This window comes from Rhinolophus sinicus, linkage group LG12 (assembly GCF_036562045.2).
Source record: "Rhinolophus sinicus isolate RSC01 linkage group LG12, ASM3656204v1, whole genome shotgun sequence".
Taxonomy (NCBI): domain Eukaryota; kingdom Metazoa; phylum Chordata; class Mammalia; order Chiroptera; family Rhinolophidae; genus Rhinolophus; species Rhinolophus sinicus.
This window is the reverse complement of record NC_133761.1, coordinates 67,972,178-67,989,609: the sequence shown is the minus strand read 5'-3', so window position 1 is coordinate 67,989,609 and position 17,432 is coordinate 67,972,178. Positions and strand designations below refer to the sequence as shown.

Below are 17,432 nucleotides of genomic sequence, written 5' to 3'. Positions count from 1 at the left end.
AACTCCATCAGACATTTCCATAAGGAATAATACCAATTTGACACAACCTCTCCCAGAAAACAGAAGAGGTAGAAACATTCTCCAACTCATTTAAGGTCAGCATTGCTCTAATGACAAAACCAGACAAAGGCATCACGAGAAAACTACAGACCAATATTCCTCACGACCACAGAGACAAAAACCATCACCAAAATCAGAACAGATCAAATCCAGAAATATACAAAAAGGATAATACATCATGACTTAGGGGGGTTTATCCTTAGAGGACAAACCTGGTTCAACACTTGAAAATGAATCAACGTAACTCACCCTTTTAACAGGTTAAAGAAGAAAAACTATGTGATAACAGACCACAGAAAACGGATTTGACAAAAATCCATTCATGACCAAAACAACCACTCTCAGCAAAGCAGGAACAGAAGCGAACTTCCTTAACCTTATAAAGAGAATCTACAAAAATCCTACCAATGACATTATCCTTAATGGTGAAGAATGAATACTGTCCCTTCTGGACAAGAGGGGACGGGGGGACAAGGCAAGGACGCCTCTCATATCTCACTGCTCCTCCTCAGCATCAGACTGGAGGTGCCGGGTGATATGGCAGAAAGAGAAAGGACAGTCACACAGCCTGGAAAGAAAGCAAGCCGTTTCTACCCCAGACAACGTGGTGTTTACGAGGAAATCTCACTCAGAGAAGCTACAAAACAGTTCCTAGAACTAGTAACTGAGTCCATCAAGGTTACAGGGTACAAGGTCAGTATACAACAGTCAGCTGCATTTCTACTTGTAGTAATAAACAATAAAACTTGAGAACAGTGCCATTCAAATAGCACTCCCCAGATGAAACACCTCGGTTTAAATCTAACAAAGTCTTACATGCAGGATCTGTGTGCTAAAGATGATCACAGACTGATGAAACTCACCCCAGTACAAGTCCCAGCAGGCTTTTGTGGGGATACCAGCAAGCTCATCGTAAAATGTGTGGGGGCAGAGACAGTCAAGGAACCCAGTGAGAGAGATGGACAGAGCTGGAGGACGCCACACCACCTAGGTCTGCAGTGACGACAAAGCTACAGTGTGACACCAGTGAGGGAAGGGCAGACCCACGGACCAGTGGGACCGAACGGAGAAGAACCCAGACCCACACAACTAATTTTTGACAAAGGTGCAAAAAAAATAAATAAATAAATGAAATACTTGCAAAGCACAAGTCTGACAAAGGATTTGTATCCACATATACCAGGGGTGCCAAAAAAATATATACACGTGATTTGTATTTATCTTTTGTTATCAGTATATATTGAGTATTACAATTTTAATAGTTTTTTCCTTTCTTAAAATGTGTATACATTTTTTGTCACCTTCTGTATAAAGAACTCTCAAACCCAAACAAACAAAAGAAAAAAAAAGGAGGTGAAAGGTTTGAGCAAACACTTTATCAAAAACATATGATGATGGCAAATAAACATAAAAAGGTGCTCAGTGTCATTGGTCATGAGAAATGCGAATCAAACCCCAAGGTATGATCACGCACCTACAAGAATCGCTCAATGCATGCCTTCCTCAGGCCTCAGCAATCCTAGGTACTCACCAAGAGAAATGAAAACACGTTCACACAAAAATCAGCAAGTGAATGTCTGTAGCAGTTTTCTTCATTATTGCCCAAAAATGGCAACAACCCCGACATCCTCCAGCTGCTGAACGACCAGATGGTGGCACGTCTGCACAGTGGGACAGCACTCGGCAATGAAAAGGGAGAAACTATTCACTCATGTCACACAGGACTCTTAGGGCACTTTGGTAAATGAGAAACCAGGCCCCACGCTCCATGCTCTGGGATCCCACTTACGTGACACTCTTGACAAGGTAAAGCCACAGACAGAAGACGTATCAGTAGTTGCCAGGGTCAGAGGGAACGGAGGGAAGAGTGACTACGAAGAGGCAGCATGAAAAACATCACAGGTGATGTGACTGTCCCGTGTCAACCGTGGTGTCAAAATCCACAGACCCGCACACCAGAGTGAACTGCACCAAGTGTAAGTTTGAAAATCAACCAAGATGTAGAAAGACGGAATGCAGCCAGCGACTGCTCATGTGCCACCCACGAATCACATAAGCACAGCGATGAAGCCAGCTGTGGACCCAAAGCGCCTGGGACAATGTTTTGAGTGAAGGCTGACAGAGAAGCGGTGGCACCGACGGGACCGCACTGCTCTCCGGGGGCATGTGTCTCACAGAGGTAGGCCCGGCCGGCAGGTCTGCAGCTGCCTCGCAGGTAACAAGGCTGGAACAGGCAAATCCTTGCCGATGAGTCAGGCTTCTTGCTGTTACAATAGCAGAGGTGGCTAGTGAATCCTGTGGTGCCGCTGCAGTTGGAAGGGCCGTGGGTTTCGCTTTGTTTACACACGGACACAGAAAGGGGTGTGCGGCGCGTGCGCGTGCATGGGGTGGTACCGTACAGGCATCCATCTCGCCTCATCACTGAAAGGCACTCAGCCGTCACCACGAGCACGCCCAGTGCCCAGAATGGGCTTCCCAACACGGTGCCCAGGAGGGAAATCAGGAAGGCGCTGCAGCCTCTTGAGGCCCTGGAAGCAGGAAGCGCTCCACGCAGAGGGCAGCGCTGGAGGGTGTGGGGGCCAGAGGTCAACACGCTGAGGAAGCACCCTCAGCCCTGGACAGCAGGCCTGTTGGAAGCAGATGCCCACGAGCCTGTGCTGACAGGAACGGAGTCAGCAGACGGACGACAGCGCTTACAGGCAGCTCTTCGTGGCAGCGCAACTTAACACCCGTGTGGGAGGAGAAAACAGAAGTCACCATGAGAACACCTCCTGCCCAAGTGAGGGGGCAAACATTGAAGCAAAAACGTGATTATCTGCCTCGTTTCAAAGTGTTTTCTCCCAGATGCCCCTTTAAAAAGGGGACACCAGTGACTTGGCAGTGGAGGAAGCCAGCAGCACCACCTGTCAAGTGACCAAGGCAACACCCGCAGGGAAACGGCCACCACCTCCCGGACCCCATGCACCGGGCAGGGCGTGTGTCATCGGCTCCAGTAACGCGGGACCGTATGAGGAAACATCACACCCAGACTGAGGGTTTCCTCGAAGGAACACGCACTGCTCCTCACAAGTCCCCAGGTCACAAACAAGGAAAGGCTGACAAGTTGTCACGATTGGAGGAGACTAAGGAGGCGTGACAACTCATGGAATTTGGGGTCATGAATCAATTACATCCTGAACAGAAAAAGGACATTACCAAAAAACACGTGAGATTTGGCCTGCGGTTCAGTGAACGGATCAAAGCCTTGGTTTGGTCACTGTTCCGGAGTCAGATGTGAACATGGGCAGCTGGGCGAGAGGTACACGCAAACCCCTTTTGCAACTTGACAGAAACCCCCAGCTGTGTCAAATCACCATGAACTCAAAGTGCAACGACACACGCGGCAGTGCTGCCCCCAAGTCCAGGGTAACAGTTTCCGCTGGTGGAAGGGGCGACAAGCCAGGGAGCTGCGCGCACGGGCTCCAACGACAGACCGATGTTTGGTTCCCAGCCGTGCAGACGACTGGGGGTGTTGCGCCGTTTGTGCGCCTGAAATACCTAAGACGTTTCTTTCAAGTCCCCCTTTTTCAATGCGCCGCGCACACCTGCCTGTAATTCATTCGTTATTCACTGAGTACCTGCAGGCTGCACGCAGGCTGTCACCTCTCAGCTCTGCAGCTGCAGGGACACCGGGGACGAAAGGGCGCGGCTGCGCTCCGGAAGTTGTTTACGAAACAGGCTGCGCAGCTGCCCAGCCAGAATACGACTGAACGGACTTAGGGAGACGGTGTTTTAGCTAAAACAGATCACGCGGTGGAGCTGTTACCACGCTTTCACCCTGCAGACATTTCGTGTAGGAACAGCAGGGGTCGCTGTACCCTCGTCTTCCAAACCCCCCAGAAATCACTCCGTGCCAATTTCACGGCGTCCCATGCTAAGAAAAAAGGGAAAGCAGATGGGCCCTTTCTGATGGGCATTTCAACCTTGAAACTGAGAAAAGCCCATTGTTCCAGGAGAGAGCGAGGGAAAGCCTCCTTCCTGTCTGCTTGTTTCTCCAGTTATTTGCTTTGGTAATTAAAACATTTGGTTGTTGTACTTTTTATTCTGGGCTCTACTCTAGCGTACCCCAATTAGTTTTAGAATATTTGTTAAATGTATTAAATCAGTATTTTAAGAGCACACTTATTAGAACCTAAACCATCTGGTTTTCTATTTACTGAACTTATAGAATCTAGGTGGTGGGTGTGTGTGCTCACTGTAAAACTCAACTTTACAGGTTGAAATTTTTAATTGAAAAAAAATATTGGGGATAAAAGGGAAAGAAAACTAAAAACAAAGCCAAGCCCTGGGGTACAAGGGGACCCGGGCCCAAGCTGCGGAGACACTTGGGCTGGGTCTTTGGAGATGAGTCAGAACAAAAGGGGGCCAAGGAAAGAGCACAAGTGAAAACGCTGCGGGGCGGCAGGACACCCTGCTGACACCGCAGATGGTACCCAGGGCTCAGAGAAAAGCGCGTTTTCCCCCTTCACCTTTCTTCCTCTAGCCCCACCTTCAGATCAGACGCTTTGGGGAAGTCTGCACCACTGCCTTCAAGGCAAGCTCCCGTGCCACGCCACGCCACGCCACGCCACGGGCAAGAGCTGCAGGACAGGGGGAGGACAGCCCCCAAGCAGAAGGGGCGTGCAGTCAGGAATACACTGAAGGCTTTTCATTCCACCTAGTATCCTGCATACAGCAAACAAAATTTCAAGTTCTCCAGAAAGAACTGGCTTTCCATCTTTTTCAAGCTTCTTTTCTTCCACCCCACCCCTAATTCCAGAAAATTCATCTGTAACTAAGGATTGCTTCAGACATGCTCAGTTGAAGGCACCAGAGTTAACCAATAAAATGGCAAAAACATACCAGTATCACGTATACCCAACCCCCAAAGAATCACAATTCCTAAGAAAGGAGCTTACTTCCCAAACTGGTTCTGCTTAAGAGAAGGAATTTGGTAGGATACCCTGACATGGAAGCTTGCTTGTAACTCCCATTGCTGGCTTGGAATTGCTCTGGATACACAGCTCCTGTCTTTTTGACTGAAAGTTAAGACCCACAGCCTCGAAAGCAAATCTCCAAGGCAGATGTTCAAACGCCAGTCAGCACAGCACCACTGGTCACTACCGTGTGTCCCCGAAAATGAGACCAGGCCAGACCTCAGCTCTAATGCGGCTTTTGGAGCAAAAATTAATGTAAGACCTGGTCTTATGCTGATTGTCCGGCTAGGTCTTATTTTCAGGGAATCACGGTAACATGCAAACCACACCCACAGGAGACGCCACACCTCCCAGGAGGCTGTACTTTCTGAGACGAAAACAAGTATAGGTGAGGAAGTGGGAAGGTGGGACCTTGTGCAGGCTGCTGGGAATGGAAAACGTAGGAAAGCCTGGCGCTTTCTCAGAAAGATACGGAACTACCAGATGCCCCAGGAACTCCTCCTGGTGGACACCCAGAGCTGAAAGCAGGCCTGGAATGGCCATCTGAAACTGGGGTTCACAGCAGCACTCACAAGTCAGAAGGTGGAGGAGACAACCCAGAGTCCATCACCAACTGAATGGGTAAAAGTGGCACAATCACACGATGGGACATGAGGCAGCCATCAAAAAGAATACGATTTGGGTACGTGCGACCACTTGAAAGGACCTTAAAACGTTATGCTAAATGAAATCACAGACTCCAGGACAAATATTGTGTGGTCCTACTTAAAGGTACCGAGTAGGCAAATTCAGACAGAAAGCAGAACTGTGGTTACCAGGGGCCGAGGGGAAGGGAGAGTGGGTGCTGTGTTCAATGGGTACAGACTGTCGATATGAGCAAGTTTGGGGTACACGGAAGTGACAGTACACAACACTGGGACTATTTAAACCCACTGAATTGTACCCTTGCGACTGGTTAAAGTGATAAATATGTTATTTTACCACACGCACGAAGGACCAAAGCACATTAGGAATGAAACGCTTCCTGTGGACGGCGTCGGGCCCCAGAAGCATGCCCACCCCGCCCAGCGGACGTGCGCTCCACCCGAGGCAGACAGGGGGCTGGCGGCATCATGCCTTCTCCAGGGCCACGTGCCATTTTCGGGTCCACCAGGAAAACGGCCCATTCTGAAGTGCTGACCCATTGCCAGGCTCAACCAGACCCCAAACACACCCTTGTGCAGATCAGCTCGGGGACTTGAACACATCAAAACAGCATGTTCTTTTATTGTTGAGCGACACTCGACAGCACACGCCCCGTGCCACCAGCCCTCAGGGACGCGTCCTCGCACAGAACCGGCTACGCTCGAAGGAAGCTGTTTCGGGGCTTTTCAGCAGCCTCGAAGGTCGAGTTTTGTGTCTGACAACCTGCAAACCAAGAAAGTGTGTTTTCCTTTCCAAGTGAAGGGAAGCATTTTCCCTCGGCCTTCAATCTACACAGCATCTCTGTGGAAGGGTGCGTGTTGACGGCACGATTCTCACACACACAATCCACTGCAAGTGGGACGAGGGCCTAAGCACAAAACATGCGATTTCCAACGTACTCTGCACTACCTGAAGTATCGGAGGATGGAAAGTACATCTGTACAGGTTATCTTAAAAGAAGGAGCAAGTTCCAGGAGTGTTTATTGTTTGACTAACAGCACACACAAAACCAGGCGGAGAAGACCCCAAGGAGGTGACAGCATGTTTCACTGCTGCCTGCCCTTTGGTCCTTCATCTTCTAAGCACGGAGTGTTTTCTTTTAAATATACGGGACATTTCCTTTGATCACACATGCCATTCACGTGTGATCACCGTTTAACACCCCCCACGTTCCTTTAAATAGAAAAAGTGCTAAATGTCTCTTCGTAGCCTATCGGCCACAGTCGCACCACCTGTGGTTTAGAAACCGACCGCACGTGCTGCCGAGATGCTTCTTGAACTACAGCTCATTCCGCTACAAGCCCTACTGGTACTGCTGTTGGTAGTCTCCAAAAGGTGAGGGTGCTAGCTGGGCTGAAGGCAACTGCGAGGGGTCTTCAGCAAACTGAGGACCTGCGATTGAGAGAGAGAAGAATATAAAAACCACCGGAGAGTTACATCATCGAGAACATGTCTCTGCAGAGAGATCAATCAGCTCGACAAACACGAGTACACACGAGGTGTCTGTAACCTCAGTTTCTCTGTAGGTCTGCCTAGTTCCCGTGACGGCGACTTCACACGGTGGGTGACACACGACAGACCGGAGCCTCTTATGCTCCAGAGCCAACAGCTCTCAACTTCTGGCCAGAAGGTCAGACAGGCCAATGAGTAAGAAGCAAGAGTCACACCTTTCTGGCAACTGCTGCTACCCGCTGCCGCCTACCTCTTGGTACGATCTTCAGTGGCTCTTTAAAATTGCTTCCGCGGTTTAAGTACCTTGGTCATGTTTTAAGAGAACTGGGCAATCCAATTTCTACAACGGATCAAGTAGGAAATGAGTTCTGAAGTGGGGAGACGCCCCTAATTTGCATACAGTCTGCAGTGGGAAGCTGTCCCTAATTCGCATAAACAGTCTGACGGGATTTAGTTCACAAAGAGGAGGGCCCGTGGACTAAGAAAAAATGTGTCTCTTTAGAAAAACAAAAAGACTTCCCTGGGAATAGCCCTCTCTTCCCCAGGGGACCTGACACAGACTGACAGCTACGTGATGCGGGGCGGTGGGAAGTTCTGGGCTCCCCAACGCTTCGTGCCACTGACACACATGCGCTTTATCGAACACTTGAGAAGACATGGGGTGAAAAAGAGAAAGCAAGGCGAACCACTGTTACCATTCAGATACAGTATTATCTAGTTTTTCCCACTGTTTTAAGGACGTTTTTGTGTAAGTTAATTGGGAAAATGATTAACTTTTCAAAGACTCTCCCCTGCACCGCCCCCAGCCCCACAGTTCCTGTCAAAATAAAATGCACTCTTTTTGAGATTCCCTCTGCGGAAGCAAGCCCAAAGCAACAGAGGCTAATTTCTATAAGACAACACAGCTAAGTTTTTGTCACATCAACTCCTGAATTTGTGGACACATGGACCTTTCTGTTGTTTTATGTGAAGTCTTTCACACAAAAGTGGTACAAACAAGTTAGAAAGTGACCCTCCTCCTAATAGGATTAACTCAGAGTCATGACTGAAAACCAGAGCCCTAAGTCCAGGGTCCGGGTCACGCCAGCTCTGGTGAGAAGTGCGTCTGACGCTGCCACGCAGGCGCTGCAGCGCTCCCTGGCGCCTGGGGAAGCCCGCGGGGCGCCGCGCCCTGTCCTCACTCTGCACGCGTCTTTTCCAGGCACAGCTTGGCTCCCTGCTCGGCTCATTTCCCTCCCCAGAGGCCAGTGAAGCTGTCACCACAAGGATCCTCGCGGTATCTTCTGCTTCCTTCCACCGTCAAGGACAGAGCCTGAACGGGAGCCAGACTGGCAGCCAGGAGTGAGGGCTCGTTTAGACAACTGAGTTTTCCGAGTCACAAGGCACAGCGGGGCTGGTGTGCCATGGCAGTGCAGAGATCGCTCGGCTCACACTCTGCCTTCCCCAACTGTCTGTGGGTAACAGGACAATTACAACAAATCGTATCACTTCTCACAAACAGGGTCCCCGAGGACCCTGAAGTGAGTCCCTTTCTTCAAAGCAAGTCACACAATTGGACTCATCTATCTGTGCACGTGCTGGCTGGTGTCCCCACCACAAGCCCTTGTTTAGCACGACATCCCCAGCGCCTGGCACACTCGTGTCCAGTGAGAACGTGCCGCCCGACCACCGCTCTTGTTAGACACCTGCAAGCACCTCTCTGCAAGCACCTCTGGGATGACGAGCGTTTTCTCAGAATGCGCACCTGGGCACAGATAACGCCTGAGAACTAAGGGAAGACGACCAAGAGCAACTTACCGCCCAAAGCACTTGAGCTCCAGTGGGTAAACATGGTAGCGGGACCACGTCCAGCTTTTCAAATAGAATCAACCCATTATCACAATCCTTATGACCCACAGCACATTGATACGTAACGTAAAACCACTACCACGTTTTAGCAGACAAAATACGTTTCCTTCAACCCCTAGGAAACCATTCCAAACTGTCTGGGCGATGGTATTAAGCAGAAAAAAGACTCACCGTTGGGAAACTGTGCAGAGGCAAATCTTGTCAACAAGATACCAGCTCCTTCGATTAAAGCCAGAAGAATGCCACCCATCGCGGCTGACCCAACCATGGCCACTGGTCCATCTGAATACATTAATAACAGAGAGATCAGCTGAATGGAAACCTCGTTTACGTAAGCTACAGCGAAGAGTTGTCCGTACAGCTCCGTGCTGCCCCCAGCCCCAAACCCTTCCTCACTGGCTGGACCAGGAGTCAGAACTATGGGCCACAGCTCAAATCCAACTCACTGCCCGTTTATGTAAATCAAGTTTTATTGGAACAGCCATGCTCATTCATTTATGTATTGTCTATGGCTGTTTTCATGCAATGATGGCAGAGCTGAATCATGGTGACAAAAACTCATAGCCCATAAAGCCTAAAATATTTACTACCTGGCCCTCTGCAGAAAGTTTGCCAACTCCTGGCCCAAACCACTGAGCCCAAAGGAATTCTGATTTGCTGAGTCCCAAAGACCCAGGAGGTGGTTCTGGGCCTTTTTCCTTGACAACCCCAGGTGGCAGGTTCAATTAATTCCAGAGAACTGATGAAGAAACGGTGGCACAGAAAGTCCGGCAAAGTGCTCTTACCCACTGTAAGGGGCAGACTCAAACTCGGCTCTCGCTCTCAAACACTCCTGACACACCAGACCCTCTTACTTGTTTTCCAAATCGCCACACACTCATGCTGTACCACCCCAAGCAGCGCTCGGTCTCATGCAGCCCAGATGTCACCCCGTTAGGGCAGGGGCTCCCCGAGCCCTGCTCCACGCGTGTGTCTGCGCGAGCACTTACTTCGTGCTGCCAGGATGGCTCCTGTCAAGGCCCCGCTCGTGATGGAGTTCCACGGGTCCTCCTTCCCTCGGACCTGAACCATGCTGCAGTCGATCATGGAAAACAGGCCGCCCCACACTGCAAAGCTACCTGTTGATTTAAAAACAAAACAAATAGCAGGTTTTCATCTGACATTGAAAATGTTATAGTAAAGAATAAGTTTAAATAACAACACTCCAAACAAACACATGCAAACACAAGTTTGAATAAATAAGCACTGAACAAAAGTCAGGATGCTCATCTCTTGAACAAAGCTTGGGCTGTACTGTATCAGTTGGGAAATGAGCAATGACCCAAAACCTACAAGAAATGAGGCAGGCCTGAGAGTCAGGCTAAGCACATTCAAACCCCCCTTTTAGGACGAATGATAAGCAAAAGCAACCACCCTGCTTCCTTCTCCTGCTCTCTTACCACTCTGTCTCACCTCTACTTTTTCCTTTCTTCATTAAGTGTCACTGGGTATCTACTCTATGAAAATCACCAACGGGAAAACAAGCGATCCAGCTTTTCTGGAATGCATTGCAGGTGTAAGCCCACACATGCCAACGTGGCACATGAATGATACAGACAGAATTACGGAGGTTCAAGGCAGCAGAAACCACCGCTTCTCTATCCTTTCTACCCTTGAGGCCTCAAGCGTGAAACTAAAAACAACCCTAAATCAGATTACTTGGCTCTTAAAATAATCCCTTCCTAAACATAGTAACAATTTGCAAAATAAAACACCCACACATACACAAGTACACACAGTCGGGAAAGACACCACCAAGACTTGAATGGTCAGCATCTCTGGGTGACATACAGACAATTTAACTCTTCTACACATAAAACATCTTTCTTTCCCCTCTGAAAATACAAGGTTCTGCAGGACACGACTCGACCTTCCCACGCTGCCTGCTCTGGGTCTTAATGGGAAGAGCTCAGTAAGTGCTCACTGCATGAAACTGAAAATGTCATCCCAGTATTTTTAAAATTCAAGACACCATAAATATTTCTCAATTTTCCTTAAAAAGATGGACCCCGAGGATTTGAAATAAATGATCCCAAGTCACACATACCGATATACTCTTCGTCCATATCACCCTGGCTGGTTTTTTTTTTTAATAAACCTGGGAGTTACCGAGAAGTTGTGAAGGCAGTACTGGGGGTTCCCACGAGTCACACACCCAGGTGCCCAGTTCCTAACGTCTCACGTTCGCACAGTGCATTTGTCACTATTAATGCCCCAATATAGACCATTATTACCTGAAGTCCACACTTCACTCAGATTTCCTCAGTTTCTATGTCCTTTTCTGTTTCAGGACACAGTACGTTTAGTCATCACATCCCTTTAGGCTCTTCTTGGCTGTGACAGTTACCTGTTTTTTTATTTACTGAAAATGCCGATGTGACGGAAGCAGACATGCAAAAACCTGTGAAAGTCCGTACGGCTTCTGCCTGCACGGGAGGCCCAGGTCGCTGTGGATTTTACTACTACTTGCCATCCTTCACAGTAACCATGGAAACAAAGGACAAGTAGCCACTACTTCCTTTCAGGCTGTACAGTTCTCAGAGGAAGGAAAGGAAAGGAGAGGAGAGCAACACCATCACTTCAACCCTCAGAGCCTCAGTGTCCTCACCTGGGAAATGGGGACACAGCACTTACCTCTGATGTTGCTGTGAGGATTAAATAAAAACATGCTGTAAAACCCTCAGGAGGGAGCTTGGCACATAACAAGCACTCAGTCAATGGTGGCTATTAGCTACTGGACTGTCCCCTAGAGGAAAACACGCCCAGGACAAAGAGAAGACGGCATCTCCTGCCGCACAAAATCACCAAGGAGGACAAAGCAGTATGTCTGCCGTCCTCATGTTGTGTGGCCTCTCTACCCTGTTTCTGTGTAAGTCAATGGAACCTCCACACTCATATCACCGCTCTTCTCCCAGCTTCTGAATAAGCGAGCTTCAAAGGGGCAATGAATGTCCCCTTTTCCAGTTCCGCACTGAGCTCTGGACAATGCCCACAAGCCAACCCTGGAGAGCGGCCCGACCAGCTCCCTCGGCTTCTTTCCCACGAAACCCCAGCCTTCCCACCCCACTGTTTTCAGCTGTTGCCCCGGGAGCCAGCGCTCCTCACTCTTACAAACCCGAGCCTTAAACACATGGTCTTCCTTCTGGACAAGAGCAGAAAACAAGACAAAACAGAACACCATCAAGTGCCTGAAGGACAGACAAGATTTTCAAATGGAAGCAACAATTCAAGTTAATTCCTGAACAAACCGTAAGTCAAGAAGAACCTACAGAGATATTCGTTTGTAACAAACGGGTAGACTGAACGAAGCTCAGTAACTGGTGTAAAAACGGAGGAGAAACCAGAGCTTCATCTTCAAATACACAGGAAGAGTCTGGAGCACAAACGGAGAAATTCTGTGTTCGTACCTCCCAACTGCGGGGCCCTGGTTTTAACAGCTGTCAAGCTCCCTCGTAGTCTGTGGTTTACTCCCTATAAAAACAGGAACCAAAATTATATTAGAAGGATAATACATTTCCAACCCACTGATGGGGCCGTCAGTGACATTAGCAAACCTAGGTTTCAAGTGATAATAAAACAAGACCATTCACCCACTTACCACTGGAGAATTGCGAAAACCTTTGATTGCTTGAAAGATGCCACCACCTATGGTACCCATCGTAAAGGCCCCTCCACAGTCATCCACAATTCGCCAGGGGCTAAGAACGGGAGGAAAAAGAGATGACTGTGTTTCTCATGCATGAACCATAAAACCCTTGTTAACCCAGTAAGTGGTGCAACAGACGACAATGCAGAGTCCTCTGCAACCAATAAACACTCAGCCCCAAAACACAGGCAAAGATAAAGGATTCCCAACACTCCACATCTATTCAGCCCAAGTCACCTAAGCTACAGGTGGGCAACACTTTATTCACTCGTTTAACAATTAGTGTGTCCAGTGTAAGCAGGGCACTGTGCGAGAGCAAACATATATGCAGGAAATCATGTTATAATCAAGAAGGCTGGCCCAGTCGCCTAGGGATCAAGGGAAGCCTTCCAGCTGCAGCACAATTTAAAGCTGAGACCCAAAGAATGGGGACTCAATTGGTGCAGAGGAAGACAAATTTTCAGTTTGAAATTCTTTCTGGGTTTATTGAGTCCAAGTTAACATTTAGAACTCCAGTTTGTACCAGATCCATTTAACACACTGGAATATCCAATAATTAGAGGTTAAATCTGTAAACCCAGCTGGCCTCCAAATGTAGCGCCCTAACTTATGCAACACACTGGAATCTGAGTAATCTGATCAGAATTGCCCTGTTTCCCCGAAAATAAGACCCAGCTGGACAATCAGCTCTAATGTGCCTTTTGGAACAAAAATTAATATAAGACCCAGCATTATATTATATTATGTAAGACCCGATCTTATATTATAGTAAAATAAGACCAGGTATTACATTACATTATAAGACCCGATCTTACAGTAAAATAAGACCAGGTCTTATATTAATTTTTGCTCCAAAAGATGCATTAGAGCCGATTGTCCGGCTAGGTCTTATTTTCAGGGAAACACGGTAATAGTCTAAGAATCTGGCTTATAAAAACGTCTGTGAATAGTTACATTCATTTTCAACCCACTATAAATAAAAGATTTTTCTTTTATCTAGTGTCAAGGGTCAAATGCTATAACAAGCCTATGGGCAAGCTACCCGCTCAAGTAAACCTGTGAATTCGGCAGACTGATGCTGCTGGAGAATTTGAATAATGAGTAATTTCTGACTTCGCCAGACAGGCATGCAAAACTGTGCAGGCTAAACATATCCTTTTCAAGTAACACAACTCAGGACCACACAGAACTGCCTCAGGCAGCAGATACTCCACTTGTCTTGCTGGCAGGATGCTCTGGGCCCTTGCTACCCCCAGCTCGCTTTTGGGGTCAAAACCAGCAGCACCTGGGAGCTGGCCAGAGATGCAGACTCGTGGGGCCCTTCCCAGGACCCACTGAGAGTTGATCGTTTAACCCCAAGCACAGGTAACCTGACTTCACTTTAACAGTTTGAGAAGCAGCTGAGGGACTAAAGAGGACCAGGAAACTTTCTTTAAAATGGTAGAAACGTTAACAGGAAGTAAAGAGGAAAGACACAGGAGAATGAATTAGTGGCTCCCTGAGTGGTAGGTCAGTAACTTTCAAAGATCTAGCTGAAACGACCTCATAATTAGTTGGAGCTGAAAGTGATGAGCATTACAGAATCAGTAAAGAGCGGCAGAATTCAGATCAGGGAGCAGCCAGCGTATGTATTCCGAGAGGATGTCCACAACAGAGGCAAGACAAAAAGAAGACTTTCTGAACAAAGTCCTGCTAAACCACCATGTTCCTGCCAGGAAAGTGATGGGCTACGCGAAAGGCTGAAGCCAAAACCTAATAGACTGTACATGCCAGACCAATATAGGCCACAGAGAACCAGTAAGTAACAGCAACAAGACTACAAGTTATCATTTAATAAGTATCAACTATGTTTTAGGTGCCTTATTAGGCAAATAAAACCTATGATTTTCAAGAAAGCTATGCTATTTTCCTCTAGAATCCTTATCTTTTAACTTTGCAAAAGAGTTTTCCTGTCTGATGTCCATTTTATAGATTAACAAAGGCTCAGAGATTAAGTAACTTGCTCAAGGTCATATAAGCAGTAACTAGAACCAATTTAAATACAAAATATAGTACTGCAAAGCCCCAAAGTTCTTTCCACTGTATCATAAAGACTTAGGGTTTTTGAAAAGAAAACATATGATACAAAGTAGGATGTGGCAAGTCCTACTTTGGGATGATTAAGTCCATATGACGTATTCAAGGGCGCTGGAGACAAGGAGAGCAATTGGGAAGCTACTGAGAAAGGCATTAGGGACCCCACGTGAGATCCTACACTAGGAACTGAAAGGCAGACGTTTTGAAAGAATTCAGACTATATACGGGGTGGGCGTGGGAGGGAGATGCTTATAGTTTGAGCTTGGATGACGAGAAAATACTCTTACCAAACAGTCCAAAAGAGCAAAGCAATTTTGACTACAAAACCTACTGTAGTGCTTCCAAACATACGCACTAAGAGAAAGCAAAGGGGCCCCCTAATGAACGACTAGACGAAAACTCATTATTCTTGTAACACCTTTAACTCAAAAAAGTTAAATAATTTATTCTCCTGCCACCCTGTGTCATTATACCACGTCTAACAGTAACTGCTAACAGCAGCCTACAATGCGCTGACCTCTGCATGTCTGAGCACATCCAGGATGGGGGGGCAATTACCTCTGGAGAAGGAAATTTTAAAGAGCTGGGAGATGCTGAAACACACCCATTGAGGGAGGGCACAAAGCAGGCAACATGGCTACAGCTGGCAAGGTCATATAAAGTCCCTCAATAAACAACAACAAACAAACGAAAAACCCAAACTCACAGAGACAACAGAATGGTGGTTACCAGAGGGGACGGGGGTTGGGCGAGGATGAAGAGGGTCATGTACAAGATGGAGACTAGACTTCAGGTGGTCTAGACTACAGAGTGCACAGGTGCTGGATTATAAAAATGGACACCTGAAATTTATATGTTATTAACCAAGTTACCCCAACAGATTTAATTTTTTTAAAAAAGGGTGTGAACCACCTGGAAAACGATTAAATTCACTTCCTAATAGCCTAAAGTCTTGGGCACAACTTGAAAACACCTCAGTCCCTGCTCTAACACAGTAAAACAGGTGACTAACCCAAATCATATGACCTGACTTTTCTCTTAAGACCCCAGCAGCCTGTAAACTCGGGCAACCTGAGACGTCTCTCTGTTTGCAAACATGCTCTTTTATAACGATCTATTTGTGTGCCTGATTTATTCACGCTTCTATTCCCTGAACCTAACAAAAAACTGAGCACAGACCTGTCACTCAATAAATTCTGAATGAATGAATGAATGAATGAATGAACGAACGAACTCCTGTTCATGGCTTTTCAGGGAACACCTGCTACTATCTCTTTCATTCTCCAGATGATTTTTGACCCCCTTCTCCTCCAAGGGAGAATTCCAAGCACTAGAACCAGGCCCCTGCTTATAGGAGCTTAAGTTCCACTCCTCTGAAATGCCTGACACATCACGATACAAAGAATCCCACGAGCATGGCACCCGCTCAGAGGCCTGTCTTCCCTTCCTCGACGCAGGGGCTGAGCAAAGCGCAGGGCAGGGACGGGTCCAAGGTCACCTCGGCGGGCAGGGGGCACGATTACTGACCGTGCACAAGGCAGGCCGGGCCCCAGGGCGGGAGCAGGTCCGAGGCTCGCTCTACACAGCCCACGCCTGGACCTCTCACCGCCCACCGCAAGGTCACCGGGGGGCTGGGCGCCAGCGGCCCGGGTTGGGAAGCCGACGGGCCGCTGCAGCCCGCGCCGCCCCCGGTTACCAACCCGCGCCCACGACCTCGGGAGCCTGGACAGAGAGCAGCGAGGGTAGAGGGGCAGAGGCAGGCGAGGACGCCGGTCAAACTCACCACGGCTCTCGAGCGTACTCCTCCATCTTGACTCCAGCGCGCGAGCGACGCCGGGAGAGCGGGGCGGGGCCTGGCCCGGAGGCGGTAGTGACGCAAGAGGAGGGCGCTAAGGTCTGCGGGGATTGGTTCACCGGTTCCCCCCGCAGCCAATGGGAGCCCAGAGTCGGGAGCAGTGTGAGGCTGGCCCCGCCCCGGTCCTCCCGGCGGGGGGCCGATCGCCTGGCGACGAGGACTTCCGGTTCCCTGTCACCGGAAGCTCGGTGGCCTGACAGAAACCAGGTGTCTTGCCGCTGGCGTTCACAGACTTTCTAAATATTTTTCCTTTTTTAAGTTCTTTGGCTGCCGGCTGTGAATTAATACCGCCCCATTCGACATCGTTCGTGACGCTCTCACGCGGCCCTTGGGGCGACAGTGTTTTGGTCCTTCGGGCACCGGACCTGGAATGTGGCAGATGTTCCACAGATGTGGGCGAGGTGCTGGGACCAAGGGGTGGGCCTCGCCTGGAGGGACAGCGACGACAGAGCCTCTCCTGGGCCTCCCTCCGCGCGGTCCCCAGAAGACGTGAGGGCGTGGGCTGCGAGGAGGGCGGCCCGCAGGCGGCCTCGGGCCCCGGAGCTCGCGGGCAGCGAGCCTGTCACGCGACGGCAGGAAAGCGGCTGCGGTGGAGACTAAAAGAGGTGCAAGGCGACCCTTGAACAACGGGGGTGTCAGGGGCGCCACGCCCGCCCCGACGCAGGCAAAACCCGGACACACCTTGCGACGCCCTGAAGCCTTTGCTGCTCGTAGCCTCGTGCTCACCAGAAGCCTGACGGTCGAGGAACATATTTTGCGTGTCATGTGTACTAAAGGCCGAATTCTTACAGTAGCGACAGCTAGAAAACAGACAACG

At 48.8% G+C, this 17,432-nt stretch overlaps 1 protein-coding gene across 1 annotated transcript; it reads right to left on the bottom strand.

The window, feature by feature from the left end:
- Window positions 1-6,257: 6,257 nt before the first annotated feature.
- On the bottom strand, window positions 6,258-16,643 carry TIMM17A (translocase of inner mitochondrial membrane 17A). Its single transcript, XM_019750938.2, has 6 exons — window positions 16,544-16,643; window positions 12,637-12,736; window positions 12,446-12,509; window positions 9,989-10,117; window positions 9,171-9,281; window positions 6,258-7,091 (listed from the first exon to the last, which is right to left on the bottom strand). The coding sequence occupies exons 1-6, from the start codon at window positions 16,567-16,569 to the stop codon at window positions 7,003-7,005; spliced, it is 519 nt and encodes a 172-aa protein (XP_019606497.1). The 5' UTR covers window positions 16,570-16,643; the 3' UTR covers window positions 6,258-7,002.
- Window positions 16,644-17,432: the final 789 nt, after the last annotated feature.